At 40.8% G+C, this 18,113-nt stretch overlaps 1 protein-coding gene across 2 annotated transcripts in view; it reads left to right on the top strand.

Annotated features, from left to right (window-relative positions):
• Positions 1-8,830: 8,830 nt before the first annotated feature.
• Positions 8,831-18,113, top strand: part of echdc2 (enoyl CoA hydratase domain containing 2) — a 31,305-nt gene continuing 22,022 nt past the window's right edge. For both annotated transcript variants that reach the window (XM_060829837.1, XM_060829838.1), the window contains exons 1-5: positions 8,831-9,111; positions 11,196-11,263; positions 12,062-12,149; positions 15,079-15,165; positions 17,116-17,208. In XM_060829837.1, the coding sequence (XP_060685820.1) occupies positions 8,856-9,111; positions 11,196-11,263; positions 12,062-12,149; positions 15,079-15,165; positions 17,116-17,208 (592 nt within the window). In that variant the 5' untranslated portion in view covers positions 8,831-8,855. The remainder of the gene's footprint in view (positions 9,112-11,195; positions 11,264-12,061; positions 12,150-15,078; positions 15,166-17,115; positions 17,209-18,113) is intronic.

The raw sequence follows: 18,113 nt of genomic DNA, 5'->3' as shown, positions 1-18,113 counted from the left end.
GCACACCTAAGTCCAAATCTAACACTTGGCTGGGTTCATTACCCTGTACCAAATCCAATGTGGCCTAGCTCCTTGTTGGCCTGTTTACATACTGTGTAAAGAAACCCTCCTGCACACATTGGACAAAAACTGGCCCATCTAAAGTACTCTTAACTATAGCACAAGCTCTAGGCTTTCAGCTAATTTCTGTATTCAACTTTTAATGTATCAGCTTAAAGCACCTCAGTTACATTAGTAGACTTCCACTTAATCTTGGGAATCTGCTGTTCGAATTGTATTAAACACTTTTATGCACTTTCATTCATCACTCCAAAAAGTAGTATCTTCCTGCTGGACTGATGGTGTAAGTGATATGTCTACAAGGGGATTTAATTCAATTGATATAAATCAATTCCAGTTAAATGATTGCTTTTAAGAGATATTATGGTTAAGTTTCTTGTTTACAAAAATGTAAAAACAAGTCTGTTATGGAAAGTTTATATTTGTATAAAATTACTTAAAATTTACAGCATAGAAACAAGGCACTTGACCTAACTGTCGATTGATATTTTCACTCCGCATGAGGCCTCTGTCATTATATCTTTATTATCCAGTAATTTATCTTAAAGTAGACAAAGTGTGAGGCTTATTTCTGCTCCTATGCCTTATGGTCATTTAGATTAGATTTTAGATTAGATTCCTTACAGTGTGGAAACAGGCCTTTTGTTAAGAGCAGTCACACTCACCTCCCCTCTAGAATTCAGCTGTTTTATCCCTGTTTGGACTCTGGCTGTAATGAGATCTGAAGCAATATGGCCCTGGCAGAACCCAAATTGTGAGTATCAGTGAGCAGGTTGTTGTTGTACAACTGCTGCTTGATGCCACTACTAACAACCTCTTTCACCCTTTAATGACTTGGATGGTAAGTAGCCACGTTGGTTTTGACCTGCTTTTTTTTTGAGTGGAATAAAACTGGATGGATCATTTTTTGTCAACATGGACTGAGACTGGAAATGCCAACAGCAAATGCAACATACTATTCACCCTTAAGTCCTCCTTATTAATATTTGAGAGCTGGTGCCAACATTGGGAGAGGTGTCTTAAACCCAAGTCAAGCAACAGCCTGACAGTCATATTTAGGGTACAGATAGCATTCCTGGGTATGCCCAGTGCCCCAAGCAGGACAGGCCCAGCAAAGGTGGTGGTACAGTGGTATATAGTCAGGAGGGAGCTGTCCTATATGACCTCAACATTGACTCTGGACCTATTGAAGTCTCAGAATTGGGTCAAACAGAGGCAAGGAAACCATGTATCGCCCCTCTTGGCTCCTAAATCAGTGCTCCTCCACACTGAGCAGCACTTCGACGATACACTGAGGGTGGCAAGGGCGTGGAATGCACTCTGGATGGGAGTCTCCAATGCAGACCACCAAGAGTGGCTTAGCAGCAGTACTATTGGTCCTAAAATCCTTCATTAAGGATTAAGGATGAGGTTTCTAAATTCTTAGAAGAGCAGAGTCTGATTAGAACAAGTCAATGTGGATTTAGTAAGGGGAGGTCATGCCTGACAAACCTGTTGGAATTCTTTGAAGAGGTCACAAGTAGGTTAGACCAGTGGATGTGGTCTATCTAGACTTTCAAAGGGCCTTTGATAAGGTGCCACACAGGAGGTTGCTGAGCAAGGTGAGGGCCCATGGTGTTCGAGGTGAGCTGCTGGGATGGATTGAGGATTGGCTGTCTAACAGAAGGCAGAGAGTTGGGATAAAAGGTTATTTTTCGGAATGGCAGCTGGTGACGAGCGGTGTCCCGCAGAGTTCAGTGTTGGGGCCATATATTAATGATTTGGATGAAGGGATAGGGGGCATTCTAGCGAAGTTTGCAGATGATACGAAGTTAGGTGGACAGGCAGGTAGTACTGAGGAAGTGGGGAGGCTACAGAAGGATCTAGACAGTTTGGGAGAGTGGTCCACGAAATGGCTATTGGAATTCAACGTGAGCAAGTGCGAGGTCTTGCACTTTGGCAAAAAGAATAAAAACATATACTACTTTCTAAATGGTGAGAAAATTAGTAAAGCCAAAGTACAAAGGGATCTGGGTGTGCTAGTCGAGGATTCTCTAAAGGTAAACATGCAGGTAGAGTCCGTGATTAAGAAAGTTAATGCAATGTTGTCACATATCTCAAGAGGGTTGGAATATAAAAGCAGAGATGTGCTACTGAGACTTTACAAAGCTCTGGTTAGGCCCCATTTGGGGTACTGTGTCCAGTTTTGGTCCCCACACCTCAGGAAGGACATACTGGCACTGGAACATGTCCAGCGGAGATTCACATGGATGATCCCTGGAATGGTAGGTCTAACATACGAGGAATGGCTGAGGATCCTGGGATTGTATTCATTGGAGTTTAGAAGATTAAGGGGAGACTTAATAGAGACGTACAAGATAATACATGGCTTGGAAAGGGTGGACGCTAGGAAATTGTTTCCATTAGGCGAGGAGACTAGACCCGTGGACACAGCCTTAGAATTAGAGGGGGTCAATTCAGAACAGAAACGTGGAGACATTTCTTCAGCCAGAGAGTGGTGGGCCTGTGGAATTCATTGCCACGGAGTGCAGTGGAGGCCGGGACGCTAAATTTTTTCAAGGCAGAGATTGATAGATTCTTGTTGTCTCGAGGAATTAAGGGCTACGGGGAGAACGCTGGTAAGTGGAGTTGAAATGCCCGTCAGCCATGATTGAATGGCGGAGTGGACTCGATGGGCCGAATGGCCTTCCTTCCACTCCTATGTCCTATGGTCTTAAAAATCATAGCTACGAGACTGACTCTGTCAGTCTGACTCTGACTCTGTGGTGAGTCGTAACAGTTATCACTAACAGTGACAATTGCTCAGTCCTTGTGGAAACAAATCCTAATGTTTACATTGAGAATAGCCTCCATTAAATGCTTGGATACTATCACCATGCTAAATGGGTTAGATTACAAACAGATCTAGAAAGTCAAGACTGTGTATTCATGAAGCTCTGTGAGTCATCAGGCACAAAACTATACTCTCAATCTGCAAACTCATGCCCCTTACTCAACTGTTACCAGGAGAAAGTGAGGACTGCAGATGCTGGAGATCAGAGCTGAAAAATGTGTTGCTGGAAAAGCGCAGCAGGTTAGGCAGCATCCAAGGAGCAGGAAAATCGACATTTCGGACATAAGCCCTTCTTCAGGAAGAGCTTCTTCAACTATTACCATTAAGCCAGAAGGCATGTCAGGAGCAGCAACAGGCGTACCCAAAAATGAGGTGTCAACCTGGTGATGATACAAAACAGCATTTCATAACCAAAAGATCAGATCTGACATCTGCAGTTGTTACCTTCAGCTGTGAATGATGATGGACAAACATCTCATTGGAGAAGATGGCTACAGAAATATCCCTATCCTCAATGATGGGGCAGCCCAGCACATAAGTGTAAAAGACAAGGTTGAAGTATTCACAACAATCTACAGCAAGAAATGCACGTGGATGACGCATCTCAGCTGCCTCAAGTAATCCCCAGTTTCAAAGATACCAGTCTTAAGCCAGTTCAGTTCACACCACATGATATCAAGAAATGAGAGGCACTGGATGCTACGAAAGCTATGAGGACTGAAAACATTCCCACAATAGTACTGAAGATTTGTTCCCCAGAACTTGTGCTAATAGCCAAGCTGTCCCACTATAGCTATAACACTGGCATCTACTGACAATGTTGAAAATTGTCAGGGTATGTTCTGTACATATAAAGGAGGTCAAATTCAACCTATTCCATTATTGTCCATCAGTCTACTGTCAGTCTTCTGTCAAGTAATGTGATGGAAGGTGTCATGCAGTGCTATTAGGCAGCACTTGCTTAACATTAACCTGTTCATTGAAGCTCAGTTTGGGTTCTGCTTGGGTCATTCAGCTCCTGACCTCATTTTAGCCTTAGCCAAATATAAACAAAAGAGCTGAATTGCAGAGTTGAGGTGAGACTGACAGCCTTGGTGTCAATGTCGCATTTGGTAGAGTGGCACATCAAGGAGCCCTCACAAAACTGGAGTCCATAGGAATTGGGGAAAACTCTCTGCTGGTTGGAATATACCTGCAGTCAGCTTTGGATATCTCTGCAGGAGTTTCTCAGTGTAGGTGTACCTTTGTCCATACATCTTCAGCTGCTACGTCAATGACCTTTGTGATGATGCTGTCACTTTAAAAAGGTTGTTTTGTCTGGGTTTTTTTGAAGAGAGGTTGTAAAGGCAGAGGCACCAAAGACTCCAACAAATTAGAAAGCTAACACAGTTTAACAATAGAAAGGGAGTGGCCAGTTCTCCCAATTCAAAACACTCCAAGTTTTTTTTAGTTGTAGCAGTCACAAGTTGTGTGCCAGAAGGATTGCAAGCTTCAGTAAATAATTTCTAACTGACTTTCTCTGAAACCTCTCATTGTTCCCTCTTGGATTGGAATCCTGCCTGTAGAGAATCTGTGTTTAAATTTACCTTTTTGCCACGGGCTGTGTTTATGGAATGTTACTATATTGGAACTGCTAATTAGTAATAATTGCTATATTGGGTCAATTAGGTTTTCCAATAGTTAAGTTGTTCTAAATTCCATTTTCCTTTGTTTGTGTTTTAACTATAGTGTTTAAATAAATTTGTGTTTTGCTTAAAGCTGAGTGGTTTGACTAGTTGTATCACACCTGGAACACCCACTTCACATCTACCTTGAAAATAAGAAAAAGGCTGTAGGCTACCCAAATATTTTGAGGGGTCTGACCTGGTCCATAACGCCTTCACTTTATCATAAGGTCAAAAGTGGGACTGTTGACTGATGACTGCATATACTTGAATTCTCCCCACCCCCATCAACTTCCTGGGGGGGGGGGGTTACCATTGACTATAAAGTCAACTGGACTAGTGATGTAAATACTGTGGCTACAAGAGTAGGTCAGACACTAGGAATCTTGCAGCAAGTAACTCACCTCCTACCTCCCAAAGTTCTTCCATCTACAAGGCAGAAGCCAAGAGTGAATGGAATATTCCCTAATTGCTGGATGAATGCAGCTCCAACAACACTCAAGAAGCTTGACACTTCCAGGATAAAGCAGCCACATGATTCACATCATAACCACAAATATTCACTCAGTCCTCCATTGGTGTTTAGTAACAACAGTGTATTTCATATGAAAGTACACTGGAGAAAGTCACTAAGGCTCCTTAGACAATATCTTTCAAATCCACAACTGCTGCCATCTACTGGGTCAAGGGCAGCATATATATAGGAAAACCAATAGCTGCATATATTCTCCTCCAAGCCATTCTTCAATCATAGTTAGAAAGACATGACTATTCTTTTAGTGTCAGTGGGTCAAAATTTTGGAATGGCATTTTGAGCTACCTACAACAAATGGACTACAGAGTTCAAAAAGACAGCTCAGTACCTGTTTAAGGGCAAACAGAGATGGTTGATCAATGCTGGCCCAGCCAATTTTCACGCAGATCCGTGAATGAATAAAAACATGTCTGCCTTCAATATGTGATTGCTCTGCAGAGGAATTACCAGAATATTGCCCAGGCTGGAGCATTTCAGCTAAAGAGAGACTCCAAAGGTTAGGTTCATTTTCTTTGCTGTAGGTAAGATTAAGCAGAGAACCTGACTGAGGTCTACAAAATTATTAGGAATATTGAGGTGGTCAATAGAAATAAACTTTTCCCTTTAGTGGAGGGGTCAATTAACAAGGGACGGGAAGTTTATACAATAATTTCTCACCCACAATGGTAACCATATAAGTGGGAACCATTGAAACAGCTAGGAATTAGTTAGATGTTTATTTGAATTGCCACAGAATACAAGGCTTTGAATAATGTGCTGCGAAATGGTTTTCGAGTAGATCAGTACTTGTTTACTGATATGGACTCAATGAGTTGAAGGGCCAGTTTCTGTGCTGTAATAATCTAAAGCTCTATATGTATGTGCTTCTTACATAACAACACGAAGATTTATTTTGTTCTCTGGTCTTGGCCGCTTACTTGCGGAACGCTTCAGAGAACACCTCTGGGCCGCCCGAACCAACCAACCCAATCACCCCGTGGCTCAACACTTTAACTCCCCCTCCCACTCCACCGAGGACATGCAGGTCCTTGGACTCCTCCACCGGCAGAACACAACTACACGACGGCTGGAGGAGGAGCGCCTCATCTTCCGCCTGGGAACCCTCCAACCACAAGGTATGAATTCAGATTTCTCCAGCTTCCTCATTTCCCCTCCCCCCACCTTGTCTCAGTCGGTTCCCTCAACTCAGCACCGCCCTCCTAACCTGCAATCCTCTTCCTGACCTCTCCGCCCCCACCCCACTCCGGCCTATCACCCTCACCTTGACCTCCTTCCACCTATCCCACCTCCATCGCCCCTCCCCCTAGTCCCTCCTCCCTACCTTTTATCTCAGCCGGCTTGGCTCTCTCTCTCTTATTCCTGATGAAGGGCTTATGCTCGAAACGTCGAATTCTCTATTCCTGAGATGCTGCCTAACCTGCTGTGCTTTGACCAGCAACACATTTGCATCTCTGGTCTTGTCAATCCTGACAATGGAACCGTCATTGGGACCAAATTTGCACCCCAATGTGCCAACATTTTCATGCACAAGTTCGAACAAGACTTCTTTACTGCACAGGACCTCCAACCAACACTGTATATCAGATATATTGACAACATTTTCTTCCCCTGGATCCATGGCGAGGAGTCACTGAAACAACTACAGACTGATATCAACAAGTTTAATCCCACCTACAGACTTACCATGGACTACTTTTTAGTACATGTCTCATTCTTGGACATATGCACCTCCATCAAGGATGGGCACCTCAGTACCTCACTCTACTGCAAACCCACAGATAATCTCACAATGCTGCACTTCTCTAGCTTCCACCCTAAACTTATTAAAACCGCCATACCCTATGAACAAGCCCTATGCATTCACAGGATCTGTTCAGATGAGGAGGAACATGACACACACCTGAAGGTGCTCAAGGATACCCTCATAAGAACAGGCTACGCTGTTCAACTCATCGATCACCAGTTCCGACGTGCCAAAGCGAGGAACCATAATGACCTTCTCAGGAGGTAGACATGGGATGCAACTGATAGGTTACCCTTCATTGTTCAAAATATCCCAGGAGTAGAGAAACTATGCCATGTTCTTTGCAGTCTGCAACAGATTATCGATGAGGATGAGCTCCTTGCAAGATCTTCTTACATCTCCACTTCTCGCCTTTAAACAACCACCAAGCCTTAAATAGATCATTTTTTGCAGCAAACTGCTCAGCCTTCAGGACAACATTGACCATACAACACTGTCATGTCAACCAATGCAAGACATGTTGAAGCGTCAACATGGATACCACCATTATCCGTGGGGACACCACCCACCATGCACACAGCAGGTACTCCTGTGACTCAATCAACATTGTATATCTCCTTTGTTACTGGCAAGGATGTCTCGAGGCATGGTACATTGTTGAGAACGAGCAAACGCTACGACAATGAATGATTGGACACGACGCAATAGTTGCCAGACATTGGTGTTCCCTCCCATTTGGGAAACACTTCAGCGGTCAGGGACATATAGCCTTGGATCTTTGGTTGTCCATCCTCCAAGGTGGACTTTGGGATACTCAACAATGCAGAGTGGCTGAACAGAGGCTGATAGCCAAGCTCGGTACTCATGAGGATGGCCTTAATCGGGACCTTGGGTTCATGTAACACTGCAGGTGACCCACTACACTGTACACTCTCTTAAAGACACACACACACATTCTTACATATTCACACACTCATGCAAACCCTCTCTCATACACACACATACACCCCCCCACACTCACACCCATGCATACAGCCTCTCAAGGCTTAAACTCCGTGTACTCACACACACACACACTTTACCAATTATGAACACGCAAACACACACTCACCTGCACGCACACTCACACACCCATACATAAGTCTACGGGGTGAATTTGTATTAGCAGAATTTACAGAGGAACCTTGATTATCTGAATGCAAATATCCCAATTTTGGATTATCTGAACAAGATCGCAAGGTCCCGATACTTGGCTAAACTGTGTTATCCGGCATTTGATTATCCAAACAATCGATTATCCTAACAAAATACTCCCCGTCCATGTCATTCTGTATATTCCTCTGTATTTGCAGATACATTCTATTTTCTTCAAAAAAACGCAATCTGTAGGCAGTCAATCCGTATGACAGTTTATCAATTCCTACTTTGGAAATAGGACCAGTCTGACTCAAGTTTAAGACAGACTGACTCTAACACACACCTTTACTACATCATCTGAGCTGAGATGTCACCTTTTCATAAAACCTTAAGTTATCTCAAGAACGTGACTTAAAAGAAGTCCTGGGATTTACATATTAATAAACCAAAACCTGCAACCCATTCTAAAAGTTGAAAGACTTAACAGTAATCGAGGTTTGTTCAATATATGATTTCAGCCTTATAACACTGTAATCGTTTGCTATAAATTCTGTGTCTTATGATCCTGCTTCACAACTACCTGATGAAGGAGCAGCGCTCCGAAAGCTAGTACTTCCAAATAAACCTGTTGGACGACCTGGTGTTGTCAACACCAAGTACAGTTGAAGAAAGGCTTCATCTCTCTTTGCAAAAATGGTTAAAATTCTATTTGCGTTCCTAATTAATTACAGGTTTCGCTAGTAATCACTCATTGGCCATCTCTGCCTCAATCTTAATAATACCTACTGTACGGAACCGATCTGAATAGTGAGTTCGCTCTTGCTGTATCCAATAGGATCGTCGCTGAGGCGGGATTTCCTCTTTTTGCAGCCCTGATATTGAATGTACGAATTGCAAATGTCGGTGGCAGCAATGAGGAATTTTGTTTCTCTGGGGTGTTTGGTTGGACGTGGCAAAGTTGGATTTATGCAGTTCGGTAAAGGAATGAGCCTACAGAATGCCACAAGCTGTTTAACCAAAGGAGAGGTGGGCCGTGCATGGGGTAGAGTCATGTTTCCAGCTGTTGGTAGAAGGCGATACTCAGGGAGTTGTGGTGCTGCCGAAGTCCAGATCCAACATTTACAGGGCGAAAACTCGGGTAAAAGATTCGCGTCATGCCGATTATTTAACAGTTACGCTGCTTGAGAGGACACGGAATGCAGAGCTTCTTCCTACACTGTACTTCTGATGTTTCCCTTCTGTAAAATCATTATTCTAATTCGAATAAAAACGATTTTGCATTTATCTTTAATATTAAATCTCGTTCTTCTGCACGGATATTTCTTAATCTAAATATTTGCAGCGCTTGTTACTGCAGTTTCAGAATTCTAATGTCAATACTTTAGTCCTTTTTATTTAAATAATCAGTTAATGGTTGTAATTGAAGGTCACCTTATGCAGGTGACTGAAAGGTGTCACGAGCTTCTTTTCAAATAGTTCTGTGGAATTTGTTCCATCCATTAAGAGAAGATGACCCAAGGTTTACTATTTCATTTGTAAAGTAGCACTTCTTACAGTGGAGTGTTCCTCATTGCAGCACTGAAGTTTCAGCATAGGTAAAGGCCTGGACGTTTACTGTTATTGTGAATCAACTTCTGACATTCACTCATGCACATTAAACAGTGAAGTTGGGATGTTGCTGTGGACTTGCACTACTAAAAGCTTTGCCACATGACTATCGTGTCGAGAAATGAGCTTTCACTTACAAATAAAGGCAAAAATTAAACATTAAACTACTAATTAAACATTAAGCACATCAGAAAATTAGAGCTCATTCATTAAAACATCAGTGATTTATTAACATTACTTTAATTGTTAATTCAGAGGAGCTGGATAATGTTTAAGTGAGGAAAGAATATGGAAAGCTCAAAACAGAGAGATTTGGGGGTCCTGGTGCATGAATCACAAAAAAGCTACCATCCAACTTCAGGTAGTAATAGAGAAGGTAAATGGAATGTTGGCCTTTGTTTTAGATTTAGATTTAGATTTATTACCACACAAATATAACAATACAGTGAAGTTTTCTTTTGCTTGGTATATGCAAAGAGTCACCACACTTCAGCACCATCTTTAAGTGGCAGGGTGGCTCAGTTGTTGGTACTGTTAACTCACAGAGCTAGGGACTTGGGTTCAATTCCACCCTCAGGCAAATGGCCTACTTCTGTTCTTCCATCTTATATTCCTTATTGTGGCAAATCTATTTACCACCAACCATTCTCTGTAAGACTGAAAATTCACTTTTGTAACATGGAGTCTCATTCCTTCAGAGTTTTGCAGTTGATTTAAAATTATTATTTTTCCTCCTGTCTCTTTTCATATTTTTAATTTTGCCTTCCATGATTTTGCACTGGACATTCACTGCCTGGTTTAATCTCTGTATTTCTCGGTGAGGATTCTTGAATCTGGTTGAATAAACATGTTGTTATTTACTTTACCCATACAGATCCAGTGGAGGGTGATGCTTTAAATGTCCATTGATCATAGGTTGTTGTTTGTTGTTTCAAAGCTCATATAAGGCCTGTGGGAAGCAACAATGCGATGGACAGCAAGTGCTAATTGTTAGCTGTCTTTTGCCCCAGATTTTGCAATGTGTTCAAATCCATGGTAGACACTGATTGTAGAACCTTCTGGGGTGGAAGCAAGGTGATTCCTAAAAGAAAACTTTTGCCTTGTAAATTGCCTTGTGTTACTTTTCTTGCCCTAAAACTAACTTGGTTAAAACCAACAGCTGTGTTTTTTGCTGCTTTCCTACCTCTTGCATTACATTTTCATCCTGTAACTGGTGTTACACGAGCTTTGGATAGAGAACATAGCCCCAGCAGTTTAAATGTTAAAACATTCCCTTCTAAATTTCAATAAAGAAGTTTAGCAGGCTTTCTTATTTGAAGTCAAATAGATAGTGATCAACCAACGCATCATCTTATGAAATGCTTTTCACTTCTGTCACCTATAGAAGATTAAAGTGAATTGAGTCTACCATGAATGGTTTATGGAGTGGAAGCTGGACAAATGTTTATTTGGGAGTGGTATGTGTGCAGCACCTCATTGTACTCATTTAGTTCTGTATGAATCAAAAGTACTGATAGCTACGTGCTGCTTTTTAAGAACAAACTGAGGAATCTTAAGTGTGGAAACAAAATTGATGTTTGCAATCCTGAAGTCTGTTTCTTTAATTTCTTTTAGGAATTACAGCTGTTTTAATGAACAGACCTCATGCAAGAAATTCCCTCGGAAATGTATTTGTTACACAGGTGTGTGAAGTCTTATTACCTTTTCTTAAAAGGAATGTATTTCTGGAATGTCTAACTTGCCCTCCTATATTACCTGTGGTTTAACTCCTAACATTTAGTTCTTGAAACTAAAGTAACTGTGTTATATTCCCAGTTAATTTTTTGATCACTTTTGGACTTTATAAGCTGAACTTTAGGATGAATCTTTTTAGAGCAACGCCACTTTGGAGGAAGATTTCTAACTCTGAAAAAGATCTGCTAGTTTTTCTGTAACTGGAGACATATGTAAAATATTTGGAACTTTTACTTGTATTGATGTAAAGTTAAGACAATCACAATCAACATAGATTTTAGTGGGAGGGATGGAGCAATGATAATTAATCACTGTTTTCAAACAGGGTGATAACATGTCCCAGGAAAATCATAATTAATAATTCACTTGTTGCATTGTCTTTTATTTTGTTGGATCTTTAGATGGTGCCTTAGGTTATAGAGACCAAGCAAAATTCCAGGAAAATCTGGAGCAAAGCATGTTGGTTTTTATTTAGACAGTTTCACTAAATGTACATCTAAGAAAGACCTCCTCTCTTAATTTGTATTGTTACCTGATGAATATTTTCAAGTTTCTCTTTCTTGTTGCTCACTTTTTCCCTTTCCTTTGATTGCTTTGTCTCTTTTAATACCTGTGCCAATACACTAATCAGTTTTGATCAAGCCTTCTGACATGAGCATTTACATGGGAGAAGTTTGATTTTCCTCATCCTTATCAATATTCACAAGATCTACAATGAAAAACTGGAACTGATTACTTGTTTTTAGCTCGAAGAAGCAGTTGAAGATTTGTGTCACAACAAAAGTGTGCGTGTGGTACTCTTTAAGAGTCAGATCAAAGGAGTTTTCTGTGCAGGTAAGAGCTCTACGTTCGGAGTATTTTGTAACTAGAGTCTGAATTTAGGATTATTCTGTCACGATGATGGAACATTCTCCTAGACATTCAAAACCCTGCTGTAATTTGGAAGTCTTGAGTTTGGGTTCCTCTTATCTCTCTGATAGAAATTTAAGTAGCAAAATCATGGCTCAGTATTTGATAAGGAACTACCATACCAAGAATCAAGTGGGTGATAATACAATTATTAAAATACAGCCTAAATATTTCAAATATTAAATTGAAACATTAATGTACTTGGTTATGTGTGATATTTTTATTTGAGATATATAAATCATGTATTATAAATAGTGTGTTATTGATAAACTACAATCTAGCCTTTTTAAATAATTAAGTAATAATTCTCTAAATAAATTCTATGCCTGAAATTTGAACATAGTGATTTATATCCATCTCAGCCTGTCTCTGAGCACGCCAGCATTACAGGTGCAGACTTCGGCCACAAAATAGCAAAAAACAGCTGACTGCAAAGGCTGTGGGTGCTGCAGAACTTGCTGCACACCTAGTCACTCTGGTCCAGTACAACCATCACATTGGCATCTACCCAGCAATGTGAAACACTGCCAGATATGTACACAAAAAATCAGAACAAATCCAACCCAGCCAATTACTGATCCATCAGTCAACACTCGATCATCAATAAGGTGATTGAAGGTGTCACCAACAGGGCTGTCCCATACCCGTTGCTTAGCACTAACCTGCTCACTGACACTAAGGTCCGAGCCTTATCATAGCCTTGAACTGAATATGGATAAACAAGCTGAATGCTGGAAGTAAGGTGAAACTGCCATTGACAAATGACAAGGAATTTCACAAGTGTAGCATCAGCAGCCCCTACAAAACTAGGGTCAATAGGAATCGGGGAAATCCCTCCAATATTTGGAGTGATTGTTGGAGGTTATTGTGGAGAAAATATAGAGCATCACCAGGAGATGCAGAGAGTTCTTCAAGAAGTAGGTCTTTTATTTGCAAACAAAAAACTGACACTGAGAAAGCAGATTCTTGAATGCCCCCGAACCTCAGGGTCTGTGAATTTTATATTTTTTTTAATCATGTTTCTGTTAGCTTATCAGCATGTCCAACTATATTAATCAAAGTATCTCACTTTAGCCGCACAATGAACCAGTGATGTTAGTTCCCATTATCTCTTTAGTTGTACATTCTACTTAATGTTATTCCAATGTCACGGTTAGATATTTATTGCTAACTCTGCTATAATGATTTTCTATTCCAGACTAACTTGTCATGATAGATATTTAGCTATTCCATCTGTTACAATAGTCTCCTGTCTCAAGCTGACTCTACTATTAATTAGATATTTTAATGTCATGTTCCAAATATTTATTGTCCCAATCCTGTCATAATAACACTTAACAGAGAAACTTGCTTTATTACTTGTATTAACTCATCTCGCCATGGTGACCTTTCAACCTTAACCTTACTCTGCTAATTGGTGTAAGAATGTTCCACTATTCCTATCCCATCCTGCCTTCCACAAACCACAGACTGCCAGTGGTCTTCGTGCTTTAACCCTTCCCATGCTTTCATCTTCTTTATTTTCCATAAGGTCAGTCATCTCAGCTCCAGGACATCCCTGCAGGAGTTCCTCAGGGTGGTGTACTAGGTCCAGCCATTTTCAGCTGCTTCATTAATGACCTTCCCTCCATCATAAGGTCAGAAGGGGGGATGTTTCCTCTTGATAGCACAATGTTCAGTACCATTCACGAATGCTAATATCTCAATCCAGCAACACCTGAACAACATCCAGACTTGGGGTTGGCTATGAAATTCCTTCCATGCAGGCAAGCACAGATGTAAAGCTCCATCCTGCACCTTTCTGGAGCAGTCCAGCAATGGGCTGTTACACTCTGCAGTTTTAGCAATGCATTGTAGACATTGATATAGCATTATATAACTGGTTCTGCTGGGTGGTGACATGAGAATTGATAATGCTATAAATATGATTGCAATATGAAAATTTATTTCAAATCAATGATTGAAAATCTCCAAAGTTAAAAATATATTGAATTTTAAAATACTTTATTGAACTGATTTTAAATTATTGGCAATTTTTAACCTGGCTGTGTCATTCTCTGAATGACTATATTCACCATTGCATTGTGTGCACACACAAACATGTTTAAGTTACCAATGACCAAATACTGAAGTAGTTAACCCATGTTAATACTGTGACTATAGTATTACTGTAGGTCTGATGCTAGGAAGTCTGCAGCAAGTAACTTTACTCCTGATTGCCCTAAGCATGTACCTTGGAAATGGTGGACAAGTCAGGAGTTTGATGGAATATTCATGCCTGCCTAGGTGAGTGTAGCTTCAATAACATGCAAGAAGCTTGACACCACCATCCAAGACAAGGCAGCTTGTTTGATTACCATCATATCTACAATCCATTACTTACTCTATCATCGTAGTAGTAGTGGCAGAGTGTGCCATCTACAAGATACGCTCCAGAAATTCACCAAGGCTCCTTAGACAGCACCTTCCAAACCTTCCAGCACTACTATCTTGGAGAATAAGGGCTGTATGTACATGGGAATACCATGTATCTGCAATACTCACCACCTTGACTTTGAAATGTATTGGCATTCCTTCAGTATTGCTAGGTTAAAATCTTAGAACATCGCCCTAACAACATTGTAAGTGTACCTACACCACATGGACTGCAGCAGTTCAAGAAAGTAGCACATCACCACCTTTTCCAGGGGGATGGTAGTAGTTATGATTTGTAAAAAATGTTTACAGTGGACATTACTGCTACTGTATTTTATATTTTGCTTCTTTTCATCCAGTGCCAACATAAAGTATCTTTATTATATAGAAATTGTTTCTCAAATTATTTCTCCTCCCTTTTTCCCCAATTGTTTTCTAGGTGCTGACTTGAAGGAACGTGCTGAAATGAGTAATGCAGAGGTTGGCCACTTTGTTCATAGGCTGCGAAATTTGATGAGCAACATAGGCAAGTAGAAGACATAAAGATCCATCTTTATTTTGGAAAGAGTAGTTTCAAACATTTTCTTAAAATAAAGCAGCACATGTCAATAGTCTTTTAGTTTAGGTGTATTGGTATAAAATAACTCAACGTGTGAAAGGCAGAAGTGGGTACTGCAGACGCTGGAGATTAGAATCAAGATTAGAGCGATTGCTGACAAAGGGCTTTTGCCCGAAACGTTGGTTTTCCTGCTCCTCGGATGCTGCCTGGCCTGCTGTGCTTTTCCAGCACCACTCTAATCTTGACTCAACATGTGAAAGCCAGTGTAGAGTTTCACCAAACTGATCTTTGTGAAATCCACTGTTATTAAGTAGCACAAAAGCAATTCAATTTCGGAATGAGTCTCCCTGATTTGATATATTGAAATTTGGGTATTGCTGCAAAAAAAAGACTCATTTTGTCAAAGCTTTTGGTCTTGCTCTCACCAGGACAACTTGCAAAAATACCATTTTAAGGGGACACCAACATTTATACTGAATGAAAGAACAGCCCTGACTGGTTGGCAAGTGGATTCTGGTAGGGGCATTGCCATGGAGATTTGGTGACAGCCGTTCACTGGTTTATTCTCAGGCCAATGCCTTAACAAATTAGTCTTAAAATTAATCCTGCCCACCTCTGGCTTCCAGCAAGGCCTCCTGTGCTTGTGTAGTCAGAGTCGGAATTGGAAGAAAGTGAGGACTGCAGATGCTAGAGATCAGAGTCAAAAAGTGTGCTGCTGGAAAAGTACAGCCAGTCAGGCAGCATCCGAGGAGCAGGAGAGTCACATCTCGAGCATAAGACTTTAGCCAATTTCTCATCCTCTCAAAAAGAGCAAGCTGATTTAACACCTGCAATTTCTTAATTCCCTGTGATCATTTTCCAAATTTTGCATCTATGGGATTAGGGTTTGGTTTCCCTACTTTATGCTTATGAATTATAAAAGTCTTTACAATCTGCTTCAATGTTTCCCTTTTATTTGGTGGCTTGCTGGTTTTTAAAACACTGCCAATCTTCAGGTTTACTGATACTCTTTGCTACATTTTTGGTTGCTTAATTTGATAGCATCCTTAACTTTGGGAAATGGTGCAGCAGTAGTAATGTCACTGACCTATTAATCCAGAAGCTCTGGAGTGGTGGATTAAAACCTCACCTTGGCATTTGGTTTGATCTTTAGTGAACTAATTAAATCTGGAATTTAAAGCTATTCTTAGTAATGGTGTCCATGAACCTACAAGTGATGTAATAACCCATTCACTGTTTATTCCCCTTTAGAGGAGGAAATCTGCTATCCTTATCTGGTCTGACAGACAAGTGAGTTTGAATATAGAGAAATGGGGTTAATACTTAATGGCCTCCTGTTCAAAGATAGGCAACAGCTGTTGGTCTTGCTGATGAATCTACATCCCAATAAAGGATTAAAGAAAAACTACTTCCCAAGTAATCAACTGATCATTCACATGCTCATCTGATTAATGCCTTTGAACATTAACCAGCTGCTGGAGGCTGCGATAAAATAAAAACCAGCACCACCTCCCCTCCTGCACCAAAATCCAAATGAGCACTCATTTTTCATCACCTCCATGTTCAGCTGTTTGAACATATGAGATTCCTTTAAAGCGATGCATAAGCCAACTTTGGCCTCATTTGTTAGATAAATCATTATCCATTATTAGGTAAACAGAGCTGCCACAATCTAGTACCTACAGAGCCAACTTCCATTGGCTTGGCTCCAGGGGCTTACCCTTTAAAAGTGAATTGTTCAGTTTGGTCATGTGATTAATTGTAGCAATCAAACCACATTAGTAACTTAATAGAAGCTTCTTAACCAATGAGATTTCTAGAAACTGTCATTTGATGGCTTAGCTGTTGATTTGTTTTTAATGTTGTGTAAATAATTTCTAAATGTTTTTCAAGTATTAATGATGCGTTTTCTTTTAGCATGTCTACCAATGCCTACCATTGCTGCAATAGATGGATATGCTCTTGGTGGTGGTCTGGAGCTAGCACTGGCATGTGATCTTCGTGTTGCAGGTAGGATCACATTATTAGACTGTTTAGCTTATCATAGAATCCTTACAGTGTGAAAACAGGCCATTTGGCCCAAGAAGTCCACACCAATCTCCAAAGAGTAACCCACCCAGACTCATCCCCCTACTACTCTACATTTACCTCTGACTAATGCATCTAAAACTATACATTCCTGAACACGATGGGCTCCTCAGCCCAGTCAATTCACCTAACCTGCACATCTTGGATTGTGGGAGGAGACCACAGCACCTGGAGGAAACCCACACAGTTACTGGGAGAATGTGCGAACTCCACACAGTCGCCCAAGACTGGAATTAAACCCAGGTCCCTGCTGCTGTGAGGCAGCAGTGCTAACCACTGAGCCACTGTCCCACTGTAGACTGAGATCTCATAAGTTGCTTTTTTTAAAATTCATTTGCAGGACATGGGCCTGCTAGCTGGATAGCATTTGTTGCCCTTGAGAAGATGGTTGCGAGCTAACTTAAAGTCTGCTCTACAAACTTTGAGATTTGCTGAGCTTGAGTTGTTATTTTACTACTTTAATCAATCTGGGTGGAGTTTTACTTAAAGTAATTAATTAAACATTTCACAGAAGCATTGCTGTTCTTTTTGTCCCCAGCATCCTCATAATAAGGAGGCAAAGGCTGAAATTAATCATCTTTGTCAAAGTTCCTACATCCACTTGTGTTGCTGGGATTGGAGGGTTTGAGTTATAAGGAGAGGCTGAATAGCCTGGGGCTTTTATTTTCCTGGAGCATCAGATGCTGAGGAGTGACTTTATAGAGGTTTGTAAAATCATGAGAGGCAAGTAAAGGGTGAACAGCCAAGGTTGTTTTCTCAGGATAGGGGAGTTGAAAACTAGAGAGCATAGGTTTAAGGGGAGAGGAGAAATATTCAAAAGGGACCTG

Source organism: Hemiscyllium ocellatum, chromosome 9, assembly GCF_020745735.1.
Source record: "Hemiscyllium ocellatum isolate sHemOce1 chromosome 9, sHemOce1.pat.X.cur, whole genome shotgun sequence".
Taxonomy (NCBI): domain Eukaryota; kingdom Metazoa; phylum Chordata; class Chondrichthyes; order Orectolobiformes; family Hemiscylliidae; genus Hemiscyllium; species Hemiscyllium ocellatum.
The sequence above is the reverse complement of the archived record's forward strand: the minus strand, read 5'-3'. Positions and strand labels throughout refer to the sequence as shown.